Source organism: Micropterus salmoides, unplaced genomic scaffold (genome assembly GCF_014851395.1).
Source record: "Micropterus salmoides isolate LMB-PRFRI ecotype aquatic unplaced genomic scaffold, ASM1485139v1 Ms_hic_scaffold_13, whole genome shotgun sequence".
Taxonomy (NCBI): Eukaryota; Metazoa; Chordata; class Actinopteri; order Centrarchiformes; family Centrarchidae; genus Micropterus; species Micropterus salmoides.
The window spans coordinates 24662480-24689969 of record NW_024040374.1 but is presented as its reverse complement, the minus strand read 5'-3'; the positions used below and the strand labels follow the sequence as shown (position 1 = coordinate 24689969).

The window sequence follows — 27490 nt, the reverse complement described above, 5'->3', positions numbered from 1 at the left end:
ACAACGTAGGAGCCGTTCCAACAGTCATATTGGATGTGTAGAAATTAATCTTACACTGCCATCTAGTGGTACAAGTAATAGTAGCCTAGTTGCACGAACAACTGTAACTCATTCATCACTTCATTTAAATTCTGTTCGTTTGTTTCTTGTGGGACTGATACTTTAGAGACAATGGCCAACAAAATAACCTAAATATTACACTGTGTGTGATATGACCTCAGGGAGGACGCTATCAATATAGGATGAACAGTTAGTGCTCCGATGGCCTCGACTAGGTAGGCTACTTTGCATAACCAAAACAAAGTAACACAACAGAAACTGAATCATTCATTGGTCTTCCATTCATCCCGCATTTAGCAAATGTGAGTGATGTCTTTCAGAACTACCATTTTTATACCCCAAATATCAGCATGTGTTGCTCACAGCATGATAGGCTACTCCTTTCTTTTTTCTTTATATAAATGTCTTACTGAGGGCGAATCATATGCTTACTTAACACACAGCAGCTAATCTGATTTACACCAAAGGTACGAGTCTTTAAAGGCCTGTGTAAACAGTGGCGGGCTAATAATAGCCAATCCCACAATCTCAACCATATCTCTAGTAGGAATATGCTCATTTTACACCAAGTTATCTAGTAGGCTTATAGTAGGTACAGTATTAATCAGGGCAGGTAATTGACAAACAAGTGCAAAATTGGACACAACGCTGGGTCGGTGGGAGATGGCAGAGGCCGCTGGGCTCCTGGGAGGGATAATCCCGGTAATGCCGTACAGGCAATTGCGACAGATGTCAGCTTGCCTCCAGGAAAGCAATTACGTTTATCTGCAACAGATTTCACCGTGAACCTGACAGTGTGCGTTTATCGGGCTCCGTTGCTCTCCTCTTCCTCGCAGTGAGAGAGAAGTGAAGGGCCCCGCCCATCCGCGCGCCCCACCGGCTACCAGGCAGCACACCCACCACACCAAGCGATCCCAGCCGTCGGTCACGGAGAAGATGGCAGAGCGGCAACAACAGAAACACGAAGGCAGGGTAAAAATCGGCCATTACATCCTCGGCGACACGCTCGGAGTGGGGACATTCGGGAAAGTGAAGAGTTAAGTCATGTTTTTGTGTCATGCCGACATTATTGTGTACGTTTGCACGTTTCAGCTGGAGTAACGTGAAGTAACGTTTGACGCCGTTCCTCTCCCTCAACGGACAGTGTTGAACTTAGCGGTGAGCAGTTTGCGTAGCTGGGTGGTGTAACGGCTGCGACAGAAAGGATTTAAAGCGTAAAGGCTGTCTGAGAATCTGTTCGCTTGAAAGTCAAATTCTTTCATCGAAGTCCCCTGTGTGTCGCTAACGTTACTGTCTTCAGCTATGACAGGTGTAATTACCGGTGGGACAACAGCTACAAGGAGATGCACACTCGAGCTCACATTATTATCGTGTAACGTTAAACAAGGTTACGTTAATGTCGTGGTAGGCTTCTTTGCCCCGTCTTGCGATAAAGGACGTCTGTGTGAAGCTTAACGGTAACGTTACAGCTTGCTCGATAGCGTGAGCGTAACTACTGTTCCCTGACAACATGTTTACAAACAGCGTAGTTAACGTTAGTCCAGTATGTTAACATGGCAAGCATGCTAAGTGATTACTAAGTCGGGAAAATCATTTATAGGCGCAAAGTTTCACTGAAGAGGCCTATCACGGGATGTTATTTCAGTATTCCTACTAGCTGGTTTTCGAGCACTCTGCATGACCTTGTGAGCTTTTACTCCGCGCTCACCCCGTCTGTTTCTTGAGTGCGCAGTTTATGGGATGTGTTAGCTTAGCAGGTGGTAAACCCCCCTGAAGTCATGGCTAGCTGCATATTTCAATTCTGTATGAGGGAAATCTTTGTATGCATCATAGCAAGCAGTAGAATCCATGCAGTCTGAAATCATTGCGTTTTAATACAGAATTAAATCAAATGTTGCTATTGATAATGGTTTGCTAATAATGGTTGTTTGTGTTCGGGGGAATGCCTATGTGGGAGTTAAAGCACTTCATCCACCATTTGTCATAAGTGATGTTTGTAGTCAAGCTGTGAGTAGGGGTTGGCAGCTACAGTAACAACATGGCTTCAGAGCCTCATGCAGGCAGATAGCTGAACACCCTAAACCTGAACAAAGACAATGCCTCAAGTAAGGGCTACAGTAAGCCAAAAACTTTATTAAAATATATATATACACAAAATGATCATAATTTACTGTTATGTTAAAGCTTGCTATACAACAGATATCCAAATCAAACCTTAACCCATTGGTACCTCTACCTCACTGTGGGCATCCATATATCTTGTGCCTAACCGTCTGTGTATGATCCCCTGTGAGGTTTAACCATCTGTGTGCTGTATCAGGCTATCTGCTTCATATCTGTATTATTTTGTTTTCAGTTGGCGAGCATCAGTTGACAGGCCATAAAGTGGCTGTGAAGATCCTAAACAGACAGAAGATCCGCAGTCTCGATGTCGTTGGGAAGATCAAGCGCGAGATCCAGAATCTCAAACTATTCAGACACCCACACATTATCAAGCTGTAAGTGGAGAAAGACGACGCATCCTGTATCAGATTCTCTGTGACTCTCTGTGCAGACAGACGACCTAGAGAGATTATGTAGTTGTTGTAATGTTGTCCTTTTGCTATGCTGTATTCCGGCATGCTTTGCTTGTTCCTGTTTGTTTACTTCAGCTGTCCTGTACAGACCATGCCCACAGTACCATGCCAGGAAGTAGAACACACAAACATACCAATACACACACACACACACACACACACACACACACACACAGGCCTGGAACTAGATAAAGAAATCTGTTCTGGTCAGTACAAATCTTCAATTAAGATGATATGAAGTTGCTGTATTTTGTCTTGGCTACTGTCTTTTGCTTTCCTTCTGTCTCCCCAGCCCTTTCGTCCTTGTTAGTCCATGTCTCTCTGTCTCTCGCAACAATCTCTGTATTATTTTTAGGCCAGGTTTGGGGTTAGTCCACTGTCACACTGTAAGCTATGGTAGATATGTGAGCTCTCAGGTCCTGAGCTGGAGCACTGTGAAACACTCTGTCACAGACATATTCACCCACACACACAATTATATTTTATTTATTACAGACAGCTTCAAGTGTGGACGCTGAACTCAGCAAAGCAGACTCTGTGTGACATATTGGATCTGTTTGTAACACCAACACAATATGAAACAAATTGAATATATGAAAAAAATAGGTATTAAAATGTCCCGGGGAAAAAATTGAAAAATAATGACATTGTGATTTGGTTTGTGTTTATTTCTCGTATGGTGCCGGCATTTTGTGCTACACCCGGTTCAACAGAAATTAAGTAGATTGTGATGAAGTGCAGTATCTCCAGGAACCAACCATTCATGAGATTGGGGCTGCTTATATTTAATTTAATATACCTGACCTTTATAAAAATAATGCCTACACTCAGCAGCCATTCATCACAGCTTAGCCTCACAATTCTTTGTATTAGCTAACTTCATGTCAATACAAATGTATGTTTTTGTTTTAGGTACCAGGTGATAAGTACACCCACAGATTTCTTCATGGTCATGGAGTATGTGTCTGGAGGTGAGCTGTTTGACTACATCTGCAAACATGGACGGGTAAGACATTTCGTCTGCCATTAATTGTCTGGTAGATTTGAGTACACACCCACTGGGTTCCAGTGGTCTGTGCATCATCAGAAATTGTTAGTTCACTAGTAACCACTGCTCAAATTGGATTAACAGTAATGCCGTTGCGAAGCAGTGGCTGAGGAAGCGTGTAGTCTGGATTACAACTTTCTATTAAACACAAATTAATGGATTCTTTTTTTAATTGAATACATGGCAGCGAAGTAAGACTTCTTTCTTTAGCAGTCAAACAGTCTGCTACATGCTACTGTTGTTACTTTGTAAATTATTTTATTTGAGATAAGCATGAACAATTTTTTTTACTTTCTGAATGTATTCTTCCTCTGTAGAGAAATTAAAATTACTGTCAGACATTGGTTAAACTGCAACTATCCCCATCACTTACATATATTTTGCACCAAAATATTTACTTATTATGTATTGTTTTGGCAGTCAAAGCACTGTACAAAATGATATGATTTATAGTTTGAGTCATGAAATTTTGTTTGATGACAGTGTTCCCACCACTGCTCCACCATTCTAACAGAGATGTTTATAGGTATTTTAGTGTTTAATCATGTTTAAATGTTCACTTGTAGTTTTCTGAGATTTAAAGGATGTAGTGAAGTGTGGAATTCAACACAAACACACACACATGTTCAAGACAGATACTGACAGCTATGTAGAGACAACCTCTTCTGGGGACTCTTTTTATTTTTAATAGAACAATCCTACTTGAACTTTATCTTGGCCCTGAGCCATAGCAACCCCATGACCAACCCCGAACATGATATATTTGTTCTAAACAAGACACCACATGACCTTCATTGTTCTTTACACACATGTGCTAAAGGTCTGCTTGTGAGCTTGTTCTGTAACACTGTCTCTCGTTCATACAGTTAGACAAAGCCACAGTCCAATCATATCCGTTCATGTTGTGTCTTCCAGGTGGAGGACACAGAAGCTCGCCGTCTTTTCCAGCAGATTATCTCAGCTGTAGACTACTGCCACAGGCACATGGTGGTCCACAGAGACCTCAAACCTGAGAATGTCCTGCTGGATGCCAGCAAGAACGCCAAGATAGCCGACTTCGGTAGGATCCCCAAAGAACAGAGTTACAGTTAGAGGGAGTGGCAGAGGGATTGGCTTGGCTGATGAATTATTAGTGAATTTCAGAGGAGAGAAAGCATAACAGAATTTTCTTGGGAGGAATAGAAAAACAAAGAGGCAGAGTTTATGGCAGAGCCGAGTGGAATTATCAAGTAATTGAACTGTTTAATTAGAGTTACGTGAAAGTTTGTTGCAGAGTTGTAGGACAAAGCCTAATTCTACACTTAATTCTGCATTTTTAGAGAAGTGTGAAATCACCATCATGCGCCCGTTTACCTCATTATTAAATGAGAATGAATTTCTCACTGAACACTATCTCTGCTGTGATATAATTGTTCTAGCTGATTGGTTATAAGACTATGCCTGATGCAAAACGACCATGAGCGAGAGAAATATTTCCAAAAACGCATTAAAGCCCTTGTGTGCAGCAGGGTGTGTGGGGTGGTGAAAGGTCCCCTAGCAACGGCCAGGTCTCATATCATGTCTGGCAGGAAGCCTTGAGGCCCAGTGTCACCTGATAGGGAAGGAATCGTTGGGGTGCGGCAGGGGTGTACAGCAGGAGAAGTGTTTTGGCTGAGAGCAACAGACACCGGTGAACAGTGAGAGAGAGTATTAAGGGAACAGGGATAAAAGATAAAGGGAAGGTCAGCACATCGCAGAGCGTCTGGTGTTTAACGTTTGGCTGAGGCCCTGGCAGGCAGAGAGAGGCTCATCCAATTAGATGAGCTTTGTGTTCAGAGCTTAGGGTGTTGGAGGGTAAAGAAGGATAAAGATATCAGTGTTGTCCACAGTGTATACTCCTCACCCTCGGTGTGCAGGGCCTTGCTCAATTTAACCTGTGTATCAAAGGATCAACAGCAATAACATGACAATAGAGGATTGTTTCATTAGTCTGTGTTACAGAGTAAAAACCAAAGGGTGTTAATATGTCTTGTGTTTGGGCAACAGGACTGTCAAACATGATGTCAGATGGGGAGTTCCTACGGACGAGCTGTGGCTCACCCAACTATGCAGCTCCAGAGGTCATCTCAGGAAGGTGTGTGTTTATGTGTGTGTGATCACACATATGCTAATTCTACAATGATAATCACAATTATTTATGTGTAGAGGACAATTATTTGATTACTATAATTTATAGGGCCTTCCTCAAAACTTTTGCAAAGTCAAATTTTTAAAATCTTGCATTGTTTACTGTAAAACAGGCTTTTATTTACTAAAATCACTGAATTGACCCTGCTTAAATTTGGGACAGGCGTCCATATGGGACAGGCCTTTAATTCCTTTTGCACAAAACTGAAACTACTATGAAAACAGTTTATTTATTTTAAAAAGTATGAATATTACTTGTAAAAAAATATTATATCAAATGATTTCAAATACACTTAATTTGTTTGATCTAGCTCCGACAGACGGCTTATGCACTTTTATTTTGTAGGCAGCAATGTAACAAAAACAAACATACCCAACAACACGGTGCAGGATGAGAGTGTGGCAGAATTTAACAGACAGAGAGCAATGGACTTCACATGACAGGATTCACAACTTGGATTCAATTTTATGAAAAGCTGTTTTGATTCTTTTGATCGGTGGTGCTTTACAGACTGAAGGAATATAAATAATCAAGGAACAGACACATTCGGACTTAACAAGCGGACTTAATGAGCGGACTTAAAGAGGCTTCAAAGGTAATGGGAGTCGGCACTTTTTTCTCTTGTACCATGGGGGTTACACCGGTAAATCTATATGAATTTGACTTTAGCTCTTATTTCTGTTAAATGAACTGAACGATTGAATTGTTGAGAGTCTAACCTATCTAACAATGTGTAGCATGTTCATATTGATCATACGTTTAAACATGAATATTTGTATGGGTTTAAGAGGTTTTATACATCAAGAACTTCTATACAAACCAGACTAGGCGTCTAATGGAGACCTGCGTTTATTAGTCAAAATGTGTTCCCACATCAGGCCAGTAAACAGGGTAGATGGCTATTTGGGACTCTTTGGGACTTAATTGAAGTTTTATGGTACATTCATGTTTATAGCTTGAAGTCTTCTTCACCGCCTTTGCTGGCACATTGCTGTGTTCCTGTACATTGCCGCCACCTGTAGATCAGTGGAATAATGTGCAGTCATTAGAAGGAATGTGTTTCGCATCACCTGCCTGCGTGCATGTGTGTCCTCAAGCGCATTCGAACAAAACAGGAACCCATATGTAATAAAAAAATGTCAGAAAGAGGTTAGAAACTCCAGAGGGTACCTTGAGTTTCACAGATTCACACTATGTGTAACATACCCGTACATAAAAATAAAAAGTCTTTCTTCACTTGAGCTAAACAAAAAAACTGGACTTAGTCTTAATAATCACCACATCATGAAAAGAATTTATCCCTACATAGGAAGGCATTTATATTAGATTTGTGTGTGTGTTTTTGAGTAACACTTAATTTTAGCACCTCCTATTAAACGTTTAAACGCAGTATATAAACAAACTACCTAGTTAAATTGTGTTCTGAAGCTTCCATTAATTATATAAACACCAGCTGTGGATGCTTCATTGGGGAAGTTATAGTTGTTGCCAAACATATCAATAAAGACATAGGGCCATAAAAAGTTACCTAATATCTACATACAATTATATTACATAACATTTACAATTACGTTGTTATAAACAATTAAACATTTATATATCAAAGCTATGTAATGGTGGTTAAAAGACCGCTGCTTTTCCAGAGGACCTACAAGAGTGACACGTTGTGTATGGATCGTTTTGTTTGTTACGTGTCACATCTCATCACTCTGTCAGGCTGTATGCAGGTCCAGAGGTGGACATCTGGAGCTGTGGCGTGATCCTGTACGCTCTGCTGTGCGGCACTCTGCCCTTTGATGATGAGCACGTCCCCACGCTGTTTAAGAAGATCAGAGGAGGCGTCTTCTACATCCCAGAGTACCTGACTCGATCTGTGGCCTCTCTGCTCATGCTCATGCTGCAGGTGGACCCTCTGAAGAGAGCCACCATCAAAGATATCAGGTACTCACCCTGCACGGGTGTCCCTGACAGAGGCCTCCGTCAATTCTTATTGTTCTTTTCTTTTTCTTCCTGATTATTCTCGCCATGATCGCACCTCATTGTGAAGTGTTGCACTGGTTTCAGGCACTGTGCTGTGCTGAGGATTGCAGTCTGAAAGAGTGACATTTTTCAGCTTCATGCACTGCCCTCAATACGCCATTGCCTACAAGTCATCAACACTGGTAGATGATTGCTTTGAACAAAATCAGATAGAAGTAGGACTGGTTAAAGTTGTGGGAGGAAATCTGAAGTTAACATACATACAGCAGTGTGTATCCTCCATTTTATTGCTACCCTGTTAACTTTAAAGATTCCCCAGATGAAGTGTCATTACACAAACACACAACTGTGTTTGACAACAGTTCAGTGACTTCATGCAGGTTTAAATGTTATATACTATACATTTTGAGAATAATCACCAACATAAATCCCCATTAGATTTGGTTTTATTCTGTTATAGTAGTTTGAGTTGACTGATTACTCTCCTCTGTCAGGGAACATGAATGGTTTAAGCAGGACCTGCCAGGCTACCTGTTCCCAGAGGACCCCTCATATGATACCACAGTCCTGGATGAGGAGGCCGTCAGGGAAGTGTGTGAGAAGTTTGAATGCACTGAGTCCGAGGTTGTGTCCAGTCTTTACAGCGGAGATCCACAGGTACGCAATCAATTAGTATTTTGTGACTATAATGTGACTGTTTATACCCCACCTGATTATGTATGTCCAATATGTATGTTTTTATATATTTCCGGGGACATCTTTGGCGTCATAATCTTCCCTGAAGATCATTTTTCACGTGACATTGTTTGAGTGGAGTTTGTCGATAAAGTTGGAGGCTCTTTAGTTGTTTTTTGTTTGTTTATTTCAACTATTACAATACATTGCACAGATATATATATCAGCTTATCAATTGAAAAATAATAATTTTCACAGCTTGTACTTCAAACATAAAAAACACAAACATTTATGGGAGATATAAACTTACAAATATACTATATACCTTATTTATCCTTATAACAACGTATTTTTCCAATTATTTGACAGCTTTTAAAAAAAAAAAAACAGATGTGTTTGAAGCAGTCTGGCCTTATGGATGTGATCTTGCGGACAAGACGGACGAGCTTCAGAGCATTGTTAGGAGATTGTGAGCCTGTGTTAAAATTCAGAGACTAGACCATGTCTTCTAATGTTGGTGTAAATCTAAACATAGATAAAGCAATAGGGCAACTTCAAACCAGAACTCTTCAGAATAGGTTAATTCATGGAATAAGTGAATTCAGTTTCTGTTTTACAGAAAGAACATTCTGGAGAAATGCCTACGTTAAATGTATGTAGTAGTTTACTACAGAGATAGTATCTATGTAATATCTTCATGTGAACTTTTACTGGAATGAGTAATTTGTTAAGGTCTGACCAAACTTTTTCTCTACTAAGATCTCTGGAAAAGTTTCCATAACAGAGGCATCTTATGACATCTCAGACATCTTAGGACAAACTTTGATCTTGAAAATCTGATTGATTGTTAGAAAATGCATTAAAGTGACCTTCAGAGTTGCTTCTAATGCATGGTTTTCTTTTAACATACTCTGTTGTTTCTCCATATGAAGTTAAATAGGAGAGAATCAGTGGCTGCACATGACTTTGGATCAACTTAGAGAGAGATGGCAGGGTGTACTGTTCTTGAGAGATCTCCTTGCTTTGACTCATTCTACCCACCCAGCTAATAGACTAACATTAGAGTTGTAATCTGAAGGTCATCTTTAGTTTCAGTGAATTATCTCCTTAGTCCTCAGTTAACTTTCCATCCTCCCTCTGTCTGTGCAGGATCAGCTAGCAGTGGCCTATCACCTTATAATAGACAACCGGCGCATTATGACCCAGGCCAGCGAGTTCTACTTGGCCTCCAGTCCTCCACAGGGCTCCTTCATAGAAGAGGGCATGCCGCTACCCCCCGGGGTCAAACCCCACCCAGAGAGGATGCCTCCGCTCCTTGCTGACAGCCCCAAGTCTCGTTGCCCTCTGGATGCTCTCAACACCACCCGGCCCAAACCTCTGGCAGTGAAGAAGGCCAAGTGGCACCTCGGGATCAGGAGTCAGAGCAGACCCTATGATATCATGGCTGAAGTGTACAGGGCTATGAGACAACTCAGCTTTGACTGGAAGGTAATAATATACATAATGTAATATGTAATATGTATATTACACATGCACATACACACATTATACACATAGGTCTGCATTCGAACTAGATTGTCTGTTTTTTTGTGTAGGTGGTGAACCCATACCATCTGCGGGTACGGAGGAAGAATCCAGTGACAGGAAACCTGGTGAAAATGAGCCTGCAGCTATACCAGGTGGACAACAGATCCTATCTCCTCGACTTCAAGAGCATCGACGGTTAGTGATAGACAAAACTGATTTCAGAACATTTCTAATGTGTAATATATACAGCACTGAAAAACAAGTTTCTTTTCTACTTTGTTTTATTATACATTATATGGCTGTACCTTACCGCAGATGCAAAGCTGGTGATGCAAATGCATTAGCAGTGCCAGAACTCAGCAGTTCAATTTGTATGTTTTGTGTTATAAATCCAGCGCAGACCTTTCTTTACAGCGGTGGCTCTCGTCCGTCCCTTAAAGACCAAACTCCCTCTCAGCCCCACGTGTATGCAGGATTGGGGCTTACTTTTGCTAGCCTTCAACTCAACAATCAATCATGATCTCAGTTAAATGGTAAAGTTGCTGTTACTGTTACCTTGTCTGTGGTCCTCCGTGGAATTGATGATAGACTGGGTGCTTTCTGATCAGGTGCCGTCGTTCTGTTGCGGCAGGCTACATAAGTTTAGTTTTACGGTGCACAGACTGTCAAATTACAGAGTTGTTGTTTTCTTTTGCTTGAAATAATCCCATACTTTGAACACTTTCTTCTTCATCCCTCGCTATTTTCTCTCTCTTCCTCCATTTTGCAAACAGCTCCATCATAATCACGTCATGTTCACTTGATCACAGCGTTAGCGCGAAGTGCTGCGACAGTAATAAATGTTCATGTGAAACAGTGTGCTATATAGTTATATGGATTAAACGAAGCATCGATGCAAAGAATATGCGTCAATGCTTTTTAGTAATCTATGAATCGTTTCAGCCCCAAACTTGATAGTCACCATTATTCTCTTAAGCCTATGGCATTTTACCATGCATAAATTGGCCTAGCAGCTAGTGAACCTTTCCTCTCCTCACAGCTTAAATGACATATCATTTATACTTACTAATTTAATGTTATTTTCCCTGGTCTGTGCTTGTAAAATATCCACTGTGTCTGCATCTTCTAACATTATATCGTCTATATTTTTCTTCCACGGTTGAATTTCAGCGTTATGTAACCTAACGACTTGAGTCACATAGTTCACCCATCACCTGCTCTGCTTCATTCCACTTTGTGGAACACACACACACACACACACACACACGAAGCCCCTCAGTGCCCCCCCCCCCCCTCCAAAGCAGTCAACCTGGAGGAAACACTGCATTGCTGTCGCCTGCTGTTTAAAGTTTATAATGTTGGATTACTATTTGTTATTTCATGGGCAATTTGGGATTTTGGGGTAATGCATAATATTTAAAAAAAATGAAGCATTCAATTTTAAAAGTTCACTAAAAGCATGATGTTTCCTAATAGTCAGTAGTCAATCAGTAACACAGATTCAGTGTTATATAGGAGTACAGGTGGCACCCATGACCTTCTTCTAACTCTAAAACTGCCTTTGAATTAAACTTGGAATTTTAGCCGTTGATGTACTTGCCTTCATATTAACATAACAGTAATTTGTTGGAATTGCACATGCAAAATAAAAGTGCATTTTGGTGGTGGCACAATAATTTTTACCATAATAGTGTAATTATGAAATTAAAACATATTAACCTAACCTAACACTGGCGACTTGTCCAGGGTGTACCCGCCTTTTGCCGATGTCAGCTGGCATTGGCTCCAGCCCCATCTCGACCCTGTACAGAGGATAAGAGGTTGAAGATGGATGAATATTAACCTAATAAACTATTCCTCTGTTCAATGCTGATGTTACTATCCTCTGCTAATCTGACCCCTCAGATGACATCATCGAAGCAGTGGGCTTTAAATCGGGGTCGTCCACTCCTCAGAGGTCAGGTTCATCGGCCGGTCTCCTCAGACCCAGACTGAGCATCGACTCTGCAAGCCCAGCGATTGATCTGCCCCAGCTCAGCTCCTCTCTCCCTGGGTCGCTGTCCGGTAGCTCCCCTCTACTCACGCCACGTCAGGGATCACACACCATGGACTTCTTTGAAATGTGTGCCAGTTTGATCACCACGCTGGCACGCTGAGACCTGTCAACTCCAAACCTCGCTGTAACCTGTTTTTTAAGCCAGCCTGATCCGGGATGTAGGGAGTGTAGGTGTTCAGAGTGACTTCCTCTTTCTGTCTCCTCTCCATCTCTGTTCCGGTTGAATTATACTGGATGGGTTAATGGAAATGTGAAAAGCAAAGCCTGTCACCTCAGATTAAGGAGACATAGAGAGGAAGCCTTTCTCAGAAAGGCAGATAGATAGCTTCTTTTTTTCTTATTTTGACAGAGTCCTTGGGTCAGAGTCTTGAAGTTTAGACATCTGGCCACAGTTTGTGAAAACTGATCCTGGGACTGGAATCTGTGAACTAGCAAAGGCCCAGTAAAAGAGAGGTCACAATTCACATGGGAGTCAGCAAAGGTCAAGTTCTCTACCACTCCTCCCACAAATACCCTTATCAACTGCTGAAATGTCATCACCCACCATAACACTTAACGGTGGGAAATCCTGCTGCATTTTCCCCAGTCACTGATCAGAGGTCAGTTTAGCTACTTGTCGTATATATTTTGATTAAGGCACTGGTTGTTAAAACTGACATTAAATCTGTGTCTGAGGGAACATTAACATGTAAGATTTTATTTCAGGTTTTACAGTATATAGTTTGTAAAGAAACAGCTTTTGTTATTCATTTATATTATATTTATATACAATCAGATGATGTAGCTGAAAAGGTAAATAAAGGTATACCAAATAACAGACTTTATAGACCAGAAAGAAGATTATTATTTAGATATCAGATCCATATTTATTTCTGAGAGATTGTTTTTCGGCACTGTAGTTATTTTATTCTAGCACAGCATCGAGAGCTTTATCCTGATTTTAAGTAGAAATTGTAGAAATTTAATGAACCTAGGGAGACGGCAGGATAGTAGGACGATAATACTCGGTATTGCACGGTACTGACTGTGTCCTTCATTTAGTGTTGAAGCGCAGAAACACACCACCTCCCGTGGGTTTTCACAGCCACAATATTATCTGACTTTTTTTGCACAGCAATGGATGTATTTCAAAGATACTGTGCTTATTGTACTTTTCTCTATTGCGCATTCAGTAACTGTCGCAAATATGCAACACACATACACAGGCTCGTTGACACTTCAGTCTAGTCGTTAAAAATCTGAGCAGTTGTTAAAATGCTGCTCACCCATGCATGTACAGATTCATTCAGTCATTTTAAAAAAAGCAAATCTTCGTCAATTTTCAAAATGGCTACTAATCGTATTAGCACTGATAAACTTAATTAGCCCTGTGTCCATCCTGTAGGTGGATAAAAATGAGGGGATGATGATAATCCAGGAGGAGTAAAAGAGGCAGTGAGATGGTGTGTATCTGCTGCAGGACAGTGTAAGCCACAGAAACCTTTCTCCAGATGCCTTAAAGAATGCAACACAGTCATTCTGTGCATATATTTATGGAGAGTGTGTGCATGAGGATTTCTGCAGAGGTTTGTGAGATTTGTAGAAAGTGTGAATCAGTGAACAAAGTGACGAGGGTCAAAACATGATGCTTTGGTGTTTTTGTAGCTGTGTGGGTCTCCTCTGTTTAGTAGTTGTCTGTTCAGTCTGCACTTTAAAACAGACGCCAGGAGTTTGCGGATTTACTGTACCTGTTGTTTCTGTCCTACGTTTTGATGAATGCCTGTGTTATTTCTTTTACAAATGTTTAATGCATTGTCTTGTCAGATCGTACCAGGCATTGTGTATCAATGTTGTCATACAATATTTTTTCAAAATCTCTTCTGACTGAATGTAAAGTGGAAGGTGGCGCTGCTCAGATGAAGCCTCTCATCTATCTTTCTGTCTGGCTTTGTTCTCTCGGTTTTAGAGCAGTGTTGTTTTGATGGAGAGCAAAGAACTGTTGCCTTTCTGCTGTTCAGTAAAACACAGAGGTTGGAGGGGCGGTACAGACTTTACTTTAGACTGGTGTCACAAATAGGAAACCCCAAAATGGCCAATAATTAATATTTTTAATATTCTGTGATTATATGTAATTATTATTATATTTTAATCATCATTGTTATCTTCACTTGGGGCAAATGATTGGCAGAAGGGCAAAGAGGCAGGGGTTTGTGATAAAACTAAATTATTAGTATAAAATAAGAGTGATTACCTAATATTTGATTATAAGGAGGAGAATTTGGTAACGTTGAAGGTTCCCACACATCAGTCTAGACTATGACTCTTCAACCAGTTGCAATGTTGTTGACTGAGTACTTTGTTGGACCTACAATAATTTGATGTAGACTGAGGTTCTAGTTTGTTGCATCGTGTTTGAAATGGGGTCACTAATGTTTGCCTTATAAGAGCATTGTGAAGGCTTTTGGTCGATTTCTTGACAGTCTTTGTTACTCTGCTGACACCCTTTATTACATGTATGGTGTTTTTATGTCCTGTGAGGGGTTGCCTTTCCACTGAATATACTTTGATGTCAGGGAGACCCTCTGCTCCCTGCTGCAAGACACATGCAACTGCTCACACACAGCTTTATAAACACTAATCCATGTTGTTCAGTCAACCCTCTGTATTACACTCTATTGCTGTGTCTTAAATGACTTGTCCTCTGTATTGTGAGGTCACATCACGATCAAATCTGGTCTGATCCATTATGCATTTGTTCCTGATTCTGCTCTTGACAATGTAACATACTGATCAGTGAAGTACACTATCTTACAGAGGCCATGGGTTGTATTTATAAGCTCCTGATATAACCAATATTTGCTGTCAGATGTAGTACTGTACCATTACAACTGTATGCACCTACCAGTGGCATGTTAGTCATGTAAACTCTAATCTGTGTCAGAGCTGGGAAACACATGCCAGAGGGCCTAATCAATACAGACTTTCCGTGTTGTACCAAAGTGAGTATTTTCAACAGCAAGGCTGTGCGCTCTGTTTATCTGTGGTGGGGTTCTTATGATTACCGTAACCTTAAATACCCCAGTGTATGTCATTTGTGTGTGACATGTCTGCACTCGCACTGGTTATTGTGAAGGAATGTGTATAAGAGTGTGTTTCAGCGTGTGTGTGTGTGTGTGTGTGTGTGCGTGAATGTGACAGTGTGTTTCACTTGTCTCTCCTCGTCTCTGTCTGATTGGGGTTTGGATTTCTCTTGTTATGCACTGCATGATGTTGCTGTTATGATTTGCACTTTAATGAGTATTTATTGAAAAACAATAAACAAACACATAAAAGCAAAATGTTTTTGTCCTAAAGGCTTTTTTCAATTTGGAAATTGAGACGCATGCATACACACCCATCACAGAGGATTAGTTTACTGTTCCAAACAAAAATGCACCCTTAGATGTCAACAATATTTTACATGAAAATGACCTCAGGGGATCATCACACTACTTTCTTTTTCTGTAATACTTCTTATTCATCAGCTTGAGGGAAAGGCTGCACATAAAAGTGACACCTGCCACTACATAAAAACGAAATAAAGAAAATAAAGTTTATGGACAAGTCGCTCCAGAAGGAGAAAGTAAGACCATTAGCAACTGGTACTAGCAGAAACCTTTTTTATATTATATGTGTTTAAAACTTTCAGCATATAAATACTATGACATGAGTAGTTACATAAGCACTTCCATAATCTGTAATTATTTTTAACAAAATAATCAGGGTAAATAAAAGTAGAAAAAAATGCTCATGTACAAAAAAGGCACAATAATACAAAAAACTGACCAATATCAAGTAAATGTTTAGAGTTGGCCATGAAAACAATGTTAATCAGTCCTATAGATGCACATGTAGAAGAGGACAGAGCATGAAATGAATGAAAATATATCCCTTGTGGGGTTCAGGTGGCCACACAGAGACTTTTTAATTATTGCTGATGACCAAACCTAAAAATTGATTAAATCTTTGTTCATTTGAAGTTTATTAGATATATTGCTATTTATTCATTTGCTACCAACACTGTAAACTGGTAACAAGTGTGTAGGACATTCATTTCATCCAACCCTTGAAACTGCTGCATGTAGACCAAGATCCTCAAGGTGGTGTCTCAACTGGAAAAATACCTGGTGTGAGAAAAATCTATATTTCTGGTATTTGCATGGAAATTATGTAATTTTCCTTGTAAGAACCTCCAAGGTCACAGTACCCAGAAAGCGTCTGTGTGTCTGAAACAGTTTGCAAGTCCTTTCCTGGGATCAGCAGTCCTTGGTCCAAGGTTCAAAGTCACTCAGAGCCACCAGGCAAACTGTCCCTCACTGGTTTAACAGAGTGCTTCACAAAAAAAGTTCTGGTTGCTGAGATGGTGTATCGCTTGTGGAGAAAATCCACTTATCTTGCTCCTCTTGTAAATCATCATACTGATCCACACACACAGTCGCCACGTAAATAAGGTCACAATGCAGAACATGAAGTTGCCGTCACAGTATTAGGTGACTGGCACAGGTCACAGCTTGAAAAATAACAGAGGGCAAATCCTGTTCTGCTGTTCCAAACAGAAACACATAATGTCAGTATGTGAAGTGCACAGTGATGAGTAGTGAAAAGGCAGTCCAGGTGGTTCATCCTTACCTTGTTTTATGATAATTACTCCATGGTCAGGTCAGCATACAGGTCAGGAGGAGGTAAAATGATCATATCTGTTTGATCAAAAGCTACTTCCTGTGTTGAGCTCGCTTCAGGCCTGTGGAAAAAAAGATTTCAAAATCACACAACCTTTCCTCTCCCACCTCCCATTCTTTACTGGAGTAAAGTATTCAGGTGCTGCCACGTTGCCTAATGGAGCAGCAGGGACAAAACTTTGACCACAGATCTGATCCCATTGATAAATGTGAAGAGCACATTACAGTAAATCAGCAGCTCATTCTCCTTCCAGGACACAAGCCAATATAACTTCCTGGTTGGAGAGTCCCCTTTCTGTCTCTCTTTCTCTCACAGACAAAAATAAATTAAAATGTCTTTTCATGCTCAGCAGCCAAAAAGGAAGTAAACTTGTCTGTCTACAGGTTGCACAACATGTTCGGCATTTTTCTTTGTGTGTGTTTTACATACGGGTGAACTGATTCTTCATTCACAAGCACAGGACCTGAGATGGAAACAAAGCATTTAGGCATTAATTTCAAAATCCACTTTTCAAAGGCTTTATAATGGGAATGAATGGATCTAACCAACTACGAGCTACTGCTATTAAGCATTTATTATTTACTTTATAAAACAGATTTGTTTAATGATGTGCAACATCAACAACACCATTATACAAAATAAAATTATATCATATCATATTGGATAGTATTTATATATTGTAAATACATTCTATATTTCTATACAGAATTTCTATAGTTTTAGTATAGTTTTTGTGGGATTTTCAGGCATCACTTACTTGTCTCTGGTTCAGTGCTGTTGTAAAAAAAATGGAAAAGCAAAAAGTTAAACCGAGTTTGTGTGTGTCCCAACATGTGTGTGTATGTGTGTATACGACTGGTGCACCGCATGTGCACCATGCCTACCTGGCTGCTGGCTCCACAGGTTTGGGTGAATGGAAAAATGTGGACAACTTCTGAAGTGCTTCATTTTTTGTTCTGATAAAAAGACAAATACAAAATTAGTATATATACACATTAAAAACTGGTGGAGATTGACTGTAAGAATGACGCTGGTAAACTCACTGCACGTAGGAGCCATCTGTGTAGATATCACTGCGACTGTGCTGATGGTTTATACTAAGATCTTTATTTCCTAAGAAAATAAATAAACAAGACAGATACATATAAAGCACCTTCATAACAACAAACCTGCAGCATAAATTATAGCATAATGTCACCAGGTAACCAACTTTGGTATATATATATATATATATATATATATATATATATATATATATATACCAAAGTTGGTATATATATATATCTTCCTGTTTACTCAAACAACCTGCTCATCCAATCACGACTGTGCATCAGCATTTTAAGTATGTAAACAGGGCTTAGAGATCACCTGCCCTACACTAGCTGTAACAACCTGAAAAACCTTGATAATAAAAAAGTAGGATGTTTGTTTTATTTCTTGTATATTGTATCGACATACTACAACAACACATGGAGGAGATACAACAGAGTTGAAGTAGTGTTAATAAAGAAGACAGGTTTGGAATTTCTTACCCATGTCTGGCATTGAGAATGTCCTGGTGTGACCCCTGCAGAGGAAAGACATTGACCATTGGACTTCAGAAAACATATAACGCTTTGCCACCAGTGACTAATCAGAGATCACTGTCAGCTGTGCTGCTCATATCTCTCTGTCTCAAAAAGTAGAATACATTGAAAATCAACAATACTGCCACATAGATTCACAGACTTACATTGGAGCCAGTGGATTTGCAGTGTCAGGGAGGGGGGAGAGAGGTTCGTCGTCGTCTACGGTCCACTCCTCACTATCATCTGTGACTGTACACATCAACATCAAAATGCCGCAGATCAACTCAAATATATATGCTGTTGTTATGAATAAGAACAGGAATATACTTACAACTTTCTTCTGACGGTGGATAGTGCTCCGAGTCCCTGAGAAACACGGCTGTAAGTCACCCTTTTAACTTGACGGTGTAATGCACAATGAGTGAGAAGCTGCATAATGCTTGTTTTGTCTGTATGTGCATAAATACCTGATCCTCGTGCTGATAGCCTCTGCCTCGAAAACATTGCTGTTGCGGTTGTTTGTAGCCTTCTTCCCCAGCTCCAACATCTCCTTGATGTCCAGCTCCACGTGGTCCACTGCAACATACCCATCTGGAAGACACCCACAAAGTAAGCGGTTGTCAATCAATGACTGCAGCGCATCAAGTTGCTTTTCGGTGCAAACATTTTTTTGGTTCCAAGCGGCCCAGAATTTATACAGTTGTTTGTGTGTAAGGGAGGTGCAAAAATATAGTAGCTTCCTCGTGTGATTTCCATTGTCTTCGTCACACTCAAGGTGTAATGCAGTGTGTTCACGTCTTAACAGGTTAGAGAAAAGAGTTCATGAAACTACGACCTTTCTTAATGTACCTTCCCTTCTTTATGCACCCCTTTACCCCTGAAGTGAACACATTGCTAATAACAAGTTATTTTTGTTTTGTTTTTAACTCACAGTTGTTGCTGCTGTCCCTGGCCAGCCATTTGCCTTTGGGACAGTTGGTTGTTCGGATGATGCTGATGTTGTCACCGCTCTTGACGGGCAGATCATTCTTACGTCCCTTGGTCGTTACGGTTACTTTTGCCCGGTACATGGCATTCTCCTGTCCTGTGATCTAACAGCAAAAACCACATATACACAGTATGTACATATAAACACACACACAAAAATTGTTGAAGCACACACTACTTGCTACAGGTTAGGTGGAGACAGAAACACTTTTCTCCTGAAATGTGATCGGTATTAAAGCATAAGAGAGCAATATTTTGAGAAATTCCATCTGTTAAAAGAACTTAACACTAATTAACAATAATCCTAGAAGGACATACGACAAATCTTGCCAACAAGTGTATGTCCCTGTGTCACAACCTGAGGGAGAGCGAGTGACTCATTGAACTGTTACACTCAGTGTTGCTGCATGGGAGGTTAAATCTTGTTAATTCTTCTTTGTAGTTTACGTTCTATCTGAATTTGTCATTTTGTTGTTGACTGAATGGTCAGGATAACATTCATTCTTGTTATGTTACGTTAAAAATGTAAACTTTTGCTGCAAACCACTTTGGCAACATTGTTTAACCTAAACATTCATGCCAATAAAGCACATTGAATTGAACTGAATTGAAATTGACTGTGATAAATATGACATACACCTTTTAATAGACCTTTTCACGGCAGACATATTGACATGTCAGGAAAAGGTGTAAATAATAACTTTAAAAATGTCTGCTTTCCACTTAAGTGAGGTCCTGGCATTGTGCTTGCAGTCTGACTAGCATAGCTTACTGTGACACTTAATGGAAACGAGCCATCATTAATGTGTGACTGTGACTACTGTGACAAGTGAAAATGTCAGCTGTGAGAAATGTTTGTCTTTAGGTGCTTCATATTTAGTGACATAAACAAAGTAGCTAGCCAACAGTTATCTATTTCCTCGTCCTGCAGATACTGAAAAACATTACATTCAAAAAAAACATGTTTGAATGCTTTGAGGGCCTGCTCTGTAGAGCTGAAGGGAACCACAGAGTTGGTTAAATAATTATGGGGGTGGTGACGGCACAGTTAGATAAGACACATTCCTTCGGTGTGAGAGACCCGGGTTTTAATCCACTGTGAGACACCAATGTGTCCCTGAGCAAGATACTTAACCCCTAGTTGTTCCAGGGGCGTGCGATCTCTGACATAAATAGCAATTGTAAGTCGCTTTGGATAAAAGTGTCAGCTAAATTTATAATGTTTAATTATAATAATAATAGAAATTCTCTGTGGGTTCATCACTAAGAGTGACCCCATTTACATCGTAGTCATGTGATGCATTGGTAATATAAAAAAATATATTATAGCCGCTTTAATTATACTGGATGGCATGTTATTTGGCTTCATTGAAGTTATTTAGAGGAATGTATTGCCAGTTCTTACATAACTACAATGTGTACTATTCTTTCTTTTTGGTCAGGGATATTGGTCTAGATAAAAGTTTTTGAACACAAGCGGGACCTGATGGATCCTGGAAAAAGTCATGTTCCTTTGTTATAATATGGTAAGAATCTATTGCAGGAGTGAAGTATTATCACCAACAATGAAATGGATGTTGACACAGATTCCTTTTGAGCCTGCACATGTTGCTCAGCTCAACTCTTGCTCTGGGAGGAATGAATCCAGACAGGTTTGTATGCCAAGACATAACCCCACCCTCCTTGGCTGCTCGTTCAACTTCCATAGCGCCCTCCTCAGTCAAAACAACACCACTCACTTTGAATTTCTTCTTCATCTCGTTTTCCTTCTTTTCCCTTTCTTTCTGCTCTTTCTTTTCCCTTTCTTGTTTCTCCTTTAGCTCCCTCTTCTCCTTTTCCAGGCGCTGCTTCTCTTTCTTTTTCAGCTCCTTCTCATCCGGCCTGTCTGCAGCAGCTTTTTTGTCGCTCCTGCAGAAGAGAGAATGAGGGATATCGTCTTGTTTGAAAGGGACTCCTCGCCGCATGTTTAAATGGCAGAGGGGATTATGAGGGCTACAAAGGCAGACCAAACTCTCATCACTAACAGTGTCTGGATGATGATAAAAAGAGAACAGAGAAAAAAATAAAATAAAGGCCTTACTTTCCAAATCTGCCCGTCTTGGTTTTCTCTTCATTCTGTAAACACAAACAAAAAGATATGGCTTAATTAATTTTACACTCCATCATTAGATTCTCTGACAGATGAGCAACAATTGTTTTTTTAAATTGAAAAGGGACTTTATTCTCACAAAGCTACTTACTTTTTCCTGTGCTGCCTCAGCATATGGATCTGTGGAAAATGTAAAAAAGGTGCTAAAGTCAATGAAGAATCTAAGGGATGTTCACAGCAGGTAGAAAGATTATAGTATTCTGTTTTGATGTAGCCCTCAAGATAGACTCACACAACATTATTTATGTATGTATTATAATTTAACACAATACTATTGTGTTTGCACTTCTGTCATTTATATTTGTGGTTAAATGTTAATGCTAAAATTTCTCTTAAGTTTAATGTCACACTTCATCATACAGCCAAATACAGTAAACTTAACGAGTTCACTTGGTGAGCGATTTAGATATCTTATTGATATAAATGAATTTGATATGACGATATGCTGTAATTGTATCTGGTGTTCAAATGGTCTAATGTCTGATTGTGTTAACTGAAAAGAGTCCTTACTCTTTGGTGGTCCTTTGCGTTTCTTGCCACTTTCAGTTTTCTCTTTCTTTTTGGTGGCAGACGTGGGCATGTCCTCGTAGACATTTTCTGTACTCTTGTAAACACCGTTGTTGACGTCATCTCGGAGGCTGTGCGAGTCAGAGGGAAGAACAAATGGGAATCAAAACCAATTATCCAGAGATGGGCAAAGTATTTCAAAGCAAAGAGAGTAGAACAGTTCATGTCTCTTACCCTGCTGGTGGTGGAGATTCCTGAGCGGTAGGAATGGAGGATTCAAGTAGTGGATTGTCTTGGTCTCCAAATGCTGGTGCTGCATCGACCTCAGCTGGAGTAGTTATCCCGTTACTGTAAAACTCTGGCAGGTTCTTTGCATCTGGACTCGTGTTCTCCTCATTCCCCCACTCTGACGCCTGCAGCTCTGGAGAATAAGCATCTGAAGCCACATCGTCAAACTCTGTTGTGTCAGTCTTGGAGAATTCAGGAGGAACAGGGATCTGTGTAGCTGAGGGGGAACCACAATGTGAAAACAATGTTAGGGGGGCTGTTATAATAGGCGGTTTCCGTTTGGCTTCACAAAGTTTTAAGTGTAACAATGGTGGCCACACCATAACATTGCTCAGAAGGAGGAGGGGTGAATTCACTCATGTTGACAGATGCAGGACCCACAGACTCAAGGTCAGGGAGGACCTTCCTGGGTGGAGGAGGTGGAACCACCAGGAGCTCTGGGATAGGTCGCTCCTCAGCGATACCCTCCAACACTGGAGAGGCTTGCCCTGCAAAGAGTTATCATGTTGAATGTATGTGTATCATGATACAAATCTTAATGTACTTCTCTATAGCTAGCTTGAGAGCCATTTTCATTGTCATTTGAACACAATGAAAAAAAACAGTAAAAGCTGCAGCTGAAACACCTGAAAGAAGTTTCCAAACACAGAAAGGGAGAGAAAACAAGAGCCAGCTGAGTGGAAGAATTTGATTAGTGAGGAAACCAAACCGAACGGAAGCTGTTGTGAAATAACTCTGCAGAGCGGAGATAATGCAATTATGAGTGAAAAATCAGAACAGCTTAGCTGCAGACCTTACTTCAAAAAATTTTCTAGTCTTCTTTGTATTGTTTCTGTGACTTTGGTTTTCAAGACACTTGTCTTGTAATCTAAAGAACTTGTAAAGCACTCTGTTGTAGAAAGGTGCAATATAATTAAATTATAATACTTTTCTTCCTCTTAATGCAAACTATCAACAGTCCAACTTGTATTCAAATTTGAGGACTCTTTGGCTTATAGTGTCAAAACTGCTGTTCAAAGTTAGGATAAATATACATCCGTATTACTCCACCGTTACTTCATGAAATAGTAAATGGCTTGAGTTTGTTCACAAAGCTACATGCATGGACACCTGCACGTGCGCATTTAAAATGCTGTGTGTAAATAAAGTCCTTGTCAACACTGTCTTCTCAGTCAGTCAGTTTAACAGACAGTGTTTGTCACTGCGGCTCTCCGTCATAGTGATGGACATGCTGCTGTCATTGCTGACATACCTCTGCAGCTCTGCCCTGCCTGCTGCTCAGTTCTGGCACAAAGGAGGAATGTCAAGACTGTTCTTGTGTATGTAAGTGTGCCATGTTTTTAAACCCCAGTGGGGACTTAAACCGGAATGCACACTAACCGATGGGGACTCGTGTCACTGTGGGGACAAAAATTGAGGTCCTTATGGATAGAGACTGCTTTTTGGCTAGGGAATGCAGAACGTCAATGACTGGTCCCCATGAAGATAGTGACACATGGCTGTGTGTGTGTGTGTGATTATATCTTTAAAGCTGCTTCTTCTAACCAACACCTGAGGCAGCCCTGTGGCATAAACATTACTAAACTGCACATACCAGATTTTTTGTATAGCTGAAACCCCACACTAACAAATTATGTTCTGCAGCTGCACAGTATGGACAGTACGATGTCCTGATCATGAGATACGCTGGTCTGTACTTCAACACAGAACGAAAATCCCAAAATAATAGTCCACAAGAAAGCAAGAAACAGAGAGGTGAAGAGGAGGACTTTACGGGGATTAGTCCAGACTTACGGTGGCCAAAGCTGTTAACTTGTGCTGGTTTCGGTGAGAGGGTTTTCCCTGCCCGGTCCTCATAATCAATAGGCGGCAGCTCTGGGAGAGAGCAGGTAGGACTCTGAGGTGGGGCAATCTCTTCTAGAGGTGGAGTGGTGGAGTAGGATGTGGTGGGTTTTGCCTGCAGGCTGAAAACAGATTCTAAGATGTTTTTCAATAACAGTTGACTAAATACTATAACTGAAATGCAAATTCAGCCTTCATCACTCAAAAAATGACTTTTGGTACAGAACTGTGCATTGCATACTCTGCACTGATAAAGTTGTGTTTCTTTTACCTGGTGGCCTTCTTACGTGCCTTCTCCAGAGCATTGAAGATTCTCTGGTCAATCGAAATCCTTTTCTTGTCCCCCGCCCTCTCCAGGGCTGAGAGGGCTGAGACAGGATGCTCAGCTTTGAGAGATGATGAAATGGATGGAAGGTCTATGACTGGAGGAGGGGGCGTCTCCACTGCAGCTATGTGTACAGCCTCTATACCAGCCTCAGCTGCAATCTCAGGATAAGGAGGTGATGGAGAGGGAGCGGAGGCCACTGGAGGGGGAACTGAGATGGCACGACTGGGCGGAGGAGTTGGGACAGCGCTGGGTGGGATTGGGATGATCTCATTTTGGCTGGCAGGCCTGGAAATGGGCAGGGCAGGAGTTTCTATCTCAGGTGGTGTTACACTCTCTGTTGGGACTTTAGGGGTATCAGGAATAAAGGCAGGAGGTGGAGTGAAGTCAGGAGGGGCAGGGATAGTGAAGGGCGCGGGAATTTCCTCTGCAGCACTGGAGTCAGGCAAGGTGGGGATGTCTGATAGGAGGGCTTTTAGTGCAGAGATTTCAGGCTCTGGTGGCGCATCACTAATGTCAGAAGGTACTGGGATAAGTGGAGCTGGTCCAGTAATGTCTGAGTTGGAGGCGTCTAGGATGGGATCCGCCGTGACCTCGAATGAATCTCTTTTTGATGACATCTTGAAACCCAGGAGGCCCTTCTTCTTTGCTGTGGTGGATTTAGGTGGAGGCGTGGCTTGCACCAGCTCTGCAGTGCTCTCCTTCTTGTCTTTACTTTTGTCTTTCTTCTGCTTCTCATCTGCTGAATCCTCAACAAGCTTCTCTTTGCTTCCTTTTGTCTTGTCTTTACCTTTTTTCAGCTTCCCTTCACTCTTGTCTTTTCCCTTAGAGTCGGCCTGGATGAGAGGCCTTTTGCTCATCTTCTTCTCATCCTTGAAGACCACTCTGGGGGCCATCACTGTCTTCCCTTCCAGGCTCTGGTTAATATAGGTGATTAGGGAGGGGTGTGCTCCTGCAGGGAGGGTGTGAGGGGGGCTGTGGGGAGGAGGGACAACCTTTGGTTTCTCTGTGAGAGCAGGTTTGATCCTGGGTTGTTTCAGGAGGTGTTCCTGGTCCTGGAACTTGGCCCTCAGGGCCTTAAAGTCCATTGTGTCCTCCTGGTGAAAGGATCACACAATGCAAGCCTGAGTTGCAATACTGCTATTGTGCTGCTAATTGTGTGTTGTCATCATTAAAGATAGGGTTCTGCTTAGCTAACATGAAGAATGAAATCATGGCAATGTATCACCCTTCACAACACAATGATGGTTTTATTTTGTTTATAATTGCATTATGTGCATAATCTATCAGTCTTTCTGTATAGTTGAAGAGAGAAAGTAGGCAGACTTGATTTATAGTCATCTGCCTAAATCAGGAGAGTTTCAACACACACACTACACAGGAGGCTGGAATTTGTGTAATAAATGTAGTTGCCTGACAATTACTCTCCACAGTACAAACACTGAATCCGTCACAGCTTATTAAAGATTCATATGAAGTCCTTATGGCAGGAAGGAGAGTTACACATGTTAATACCATATTAAATATTATAATTGCAAATAGAATGGCTATAACATAATAAATGACCGTTAAATACACCTACCTTCAGAAGGATCTGGATGTATAAAAATTGCAACATACCTGATCCATTGTGCTTTTAATTATTATGTTCTTAGTGAAGTAGGTTACTTCTTCAGCCTCTCATTATGTGTCCGATGAAAATTCAACATTAACAAAAACTTCCAACACTTGTCACAACTCTGCGTGTTTCTCCTCAGCGCTGATCCAGAGAACTGTGCGTCCCATGAGCACAGGAGGTGGTTTCAGTGGAGGAATGAGGTTGAGTGGGAATACTCACACTGATCTTATACAAAAACTGCCCAGCTCGTCAAACGGGTCTGCCCCATATAACACCGACTCCCAGCAGCTTGTGTATTTTTTTTCTATCCTTCAGGAATGTTGCCGGGCTGGCACATATGTGACTCACTGTCATAAACCTTGTAGCTGGAGCTGTTTTGCTATGTGTTACATTTCTACTATGATATCTTTTTTAAAAATAGGTACAGCAAGCCTTTATCTTTGTAAAGCTGTCTATATTGTTTGTCATTGGGAGAAGTCATAGTAATGTATCATTAGACGCAGTCTGTTCTCTGTACGTTACATTTAATGTTGAGTAAAAGTAAACAGAGGAAAGGGAAACAAAAGAGGTCGGTCAACATTCCAGGTTTGTTACACAGAACACAAGTATTTCAACAGGTATGTGTGATATCACCACATGCTACAGGCACGTAGTATTCAGGCAGGTCTTATCCATGCCTTACGCCATCTTGAGCTTGTACTGACAGGTGTGTCAAAGACTCCGCCCAAGAGCTCAGAGCTCACATTGTTGCTCGTCGCTGTATGACTTACAGGCCTTGGTTTCCAGGCTACATGGTCAGTTTTGTCATACTGTACTTTTAAGAGAGGATCTGTTCACTGTTTATTTGGCTGTTTTTTAAAACATAAACCCACTGGTGTGGCCTGGATTGTAACATATTGGTAGACTAAAACACATTAAAACTGGACAGGATGAGAAACTTATTCTTAAAGGGTCGGTTCACCCACGGTTCATACACATTATGTGGGGTGGCAAAAACCTCACAGATGAGTATCTCAAAACCTCCTCAGGTAATACTGAAACGAACTGCATTGTCAGATAACACGGTGGGAAAGTGAGAAAATGTGTTTTGTTGTTGTGTGTGTGATTTGGGTGAACTGACCCTTTAAAAATATCAACAGAGGTTCAGGTTGTCCTGTATAATATGGAATTAACAATGTGTGTTAAAGTCAGTTTTCCTTTTCCATGGGGAGGATGGGGAAAGCAAGGCAAGAGAAAGAAGTCCTTGTTTGTAGTTGGTTTCAGCGCAGCAGAATGTGACATAAAATTACAACAAAATACTGTGGCACTTGCTTTACATTAACTAAAGACCCACTGGGGTCACCTCTGCCACGCACACACCATTAGGCGCACTCTCTCTTTCACACACAAAAACCCAGATCACAATTAAGACACAAGGAA

The 27490-nt window shown here is 40.9% G+C and overlaps 2 protein-coding genes across 6 annotated transcripts; one reads left to right on the top strand and one right to left on the bottom strand.

Moving 5' to 3' along the window:
- Positions 1–996: 996 nt before the first annotated feature.
- prkaa2 (protein kinase, AMP-activated, alpha 2 catalytic subunit) lies at positions 997–15406 on the top strand. 4 transcript variants are annotated; one of them, XM_038716438.1, is made up of 10 exons: positions 997–1096; positions 2417–2558; positions 3549–3642; positions 4600–4744; positions 5710–5797; positions 7568–7792; positions 8326–8488; positions 9656–9994; positions 10102–10228; positions 11939–15406. In XM_038716438.1, the coding sequence occupies exons 1-10, from the start codon at positions 997–999 to the stop codon at positions 12187–12189; spliced, it is 1674 nt and encodes a 557-aa protein (XP_038572366.1). In that variant the 3' UTR covers positions 12190–15406. The 4 variants fall into 4 exon arrangements, with proteins under 4 accessions (XP_038572366.1, XP_038572369.1, XP_038572367.1 ...); XM_038716441.1 differs by lacking the exon at positions 997–1096 and adding an exon at positions 1343–1517; XM_038716439.1 differs by lacking the exon at positions 997–1096 and adding an exon at positions 1551–2165.
- Positions 15407–15710: 304 nt separating this feature from the next.
- Positions 15711–26285, bottom strand: LOC119901029 (FYN-binding protein 1). Of its 2 annotated transcripts, none has more exons than XM_038716436.1 (20): positions 26074–26285; positions 24400–25550; positions 24081–24250; positions 22607–22774; positions 22233–22503; positions 22002–22129; positions 21583–21611; positions 21423–21457; positions 21082–21250; positions 19287–19446; positions 18823–18946; positions 18687–18721; positions 18520–18604; positions 18320–18354; positions 17831–17900; positions 17672–17743; positions 17545–17561; positions 17217–17250; positions 16737–16848; positions 15711–16650 (listed from the first exon to the last, which is right to left on the bottom strand). In XM_038716436.1, exons 1-19 carry the CDS (start codon positions 26080–26082, stop codon positions 16752–16754), a joined length of 2859 nt encoding a protein of 952 aa, XP_038572364.1. In that variant the 5' UTR covers positions 26083–26285; the 3' UTR covers positions 15711–16650; positions 16737–16751. The 2 variants fall into 2 exon arrangements, with proteins under 2 accessions (XP_038572364.1, XP_038572365.1); XM_038716437.1 differs by having other exon boundaries at positions 15711–16647.
- Positions 26286–27490: the final 1205 nt, after the last annotated feature.

Coding starts and splice junctions, on each gene's coding strand:
- prkaa2 (XM_038716438.1), top strand. CDS start 997: ATGGCAGAGCGGCAACAACAGAAACACGAAGGCAGGGTAAAAATCGGC. Junction 1,097..2,416: donor GACATTCGGGAAAGTGAAGA/GTTAAGTCATGT, acceptor TTTTGTTTTCAG/TTGGCGAGCATCAGTTGACA. Junction 9,995..10,101: donor AACTCAGCTTTGACTGGAAG/GTAATAATATAC, acceptor TTTTTTGTGTAG/GTGGTGAACCCATACCATCT.
- LOC119901029 (XM_038716436.1), bottom strand. Junction 22,130..22,232: donor GAATCTCCACCACCAGCAGG/GTAAGAGACATG, acceptor TGACTCGCACAG/CCTCCGAGATGACGTCAACA. Junction 21,612..22,001: donor ACGCAAAGGACCACCAAAGA/GTAAGGACTCTT, acceptor CATTTTCCACAG/ATCCATATGCTGAGGCAGCA.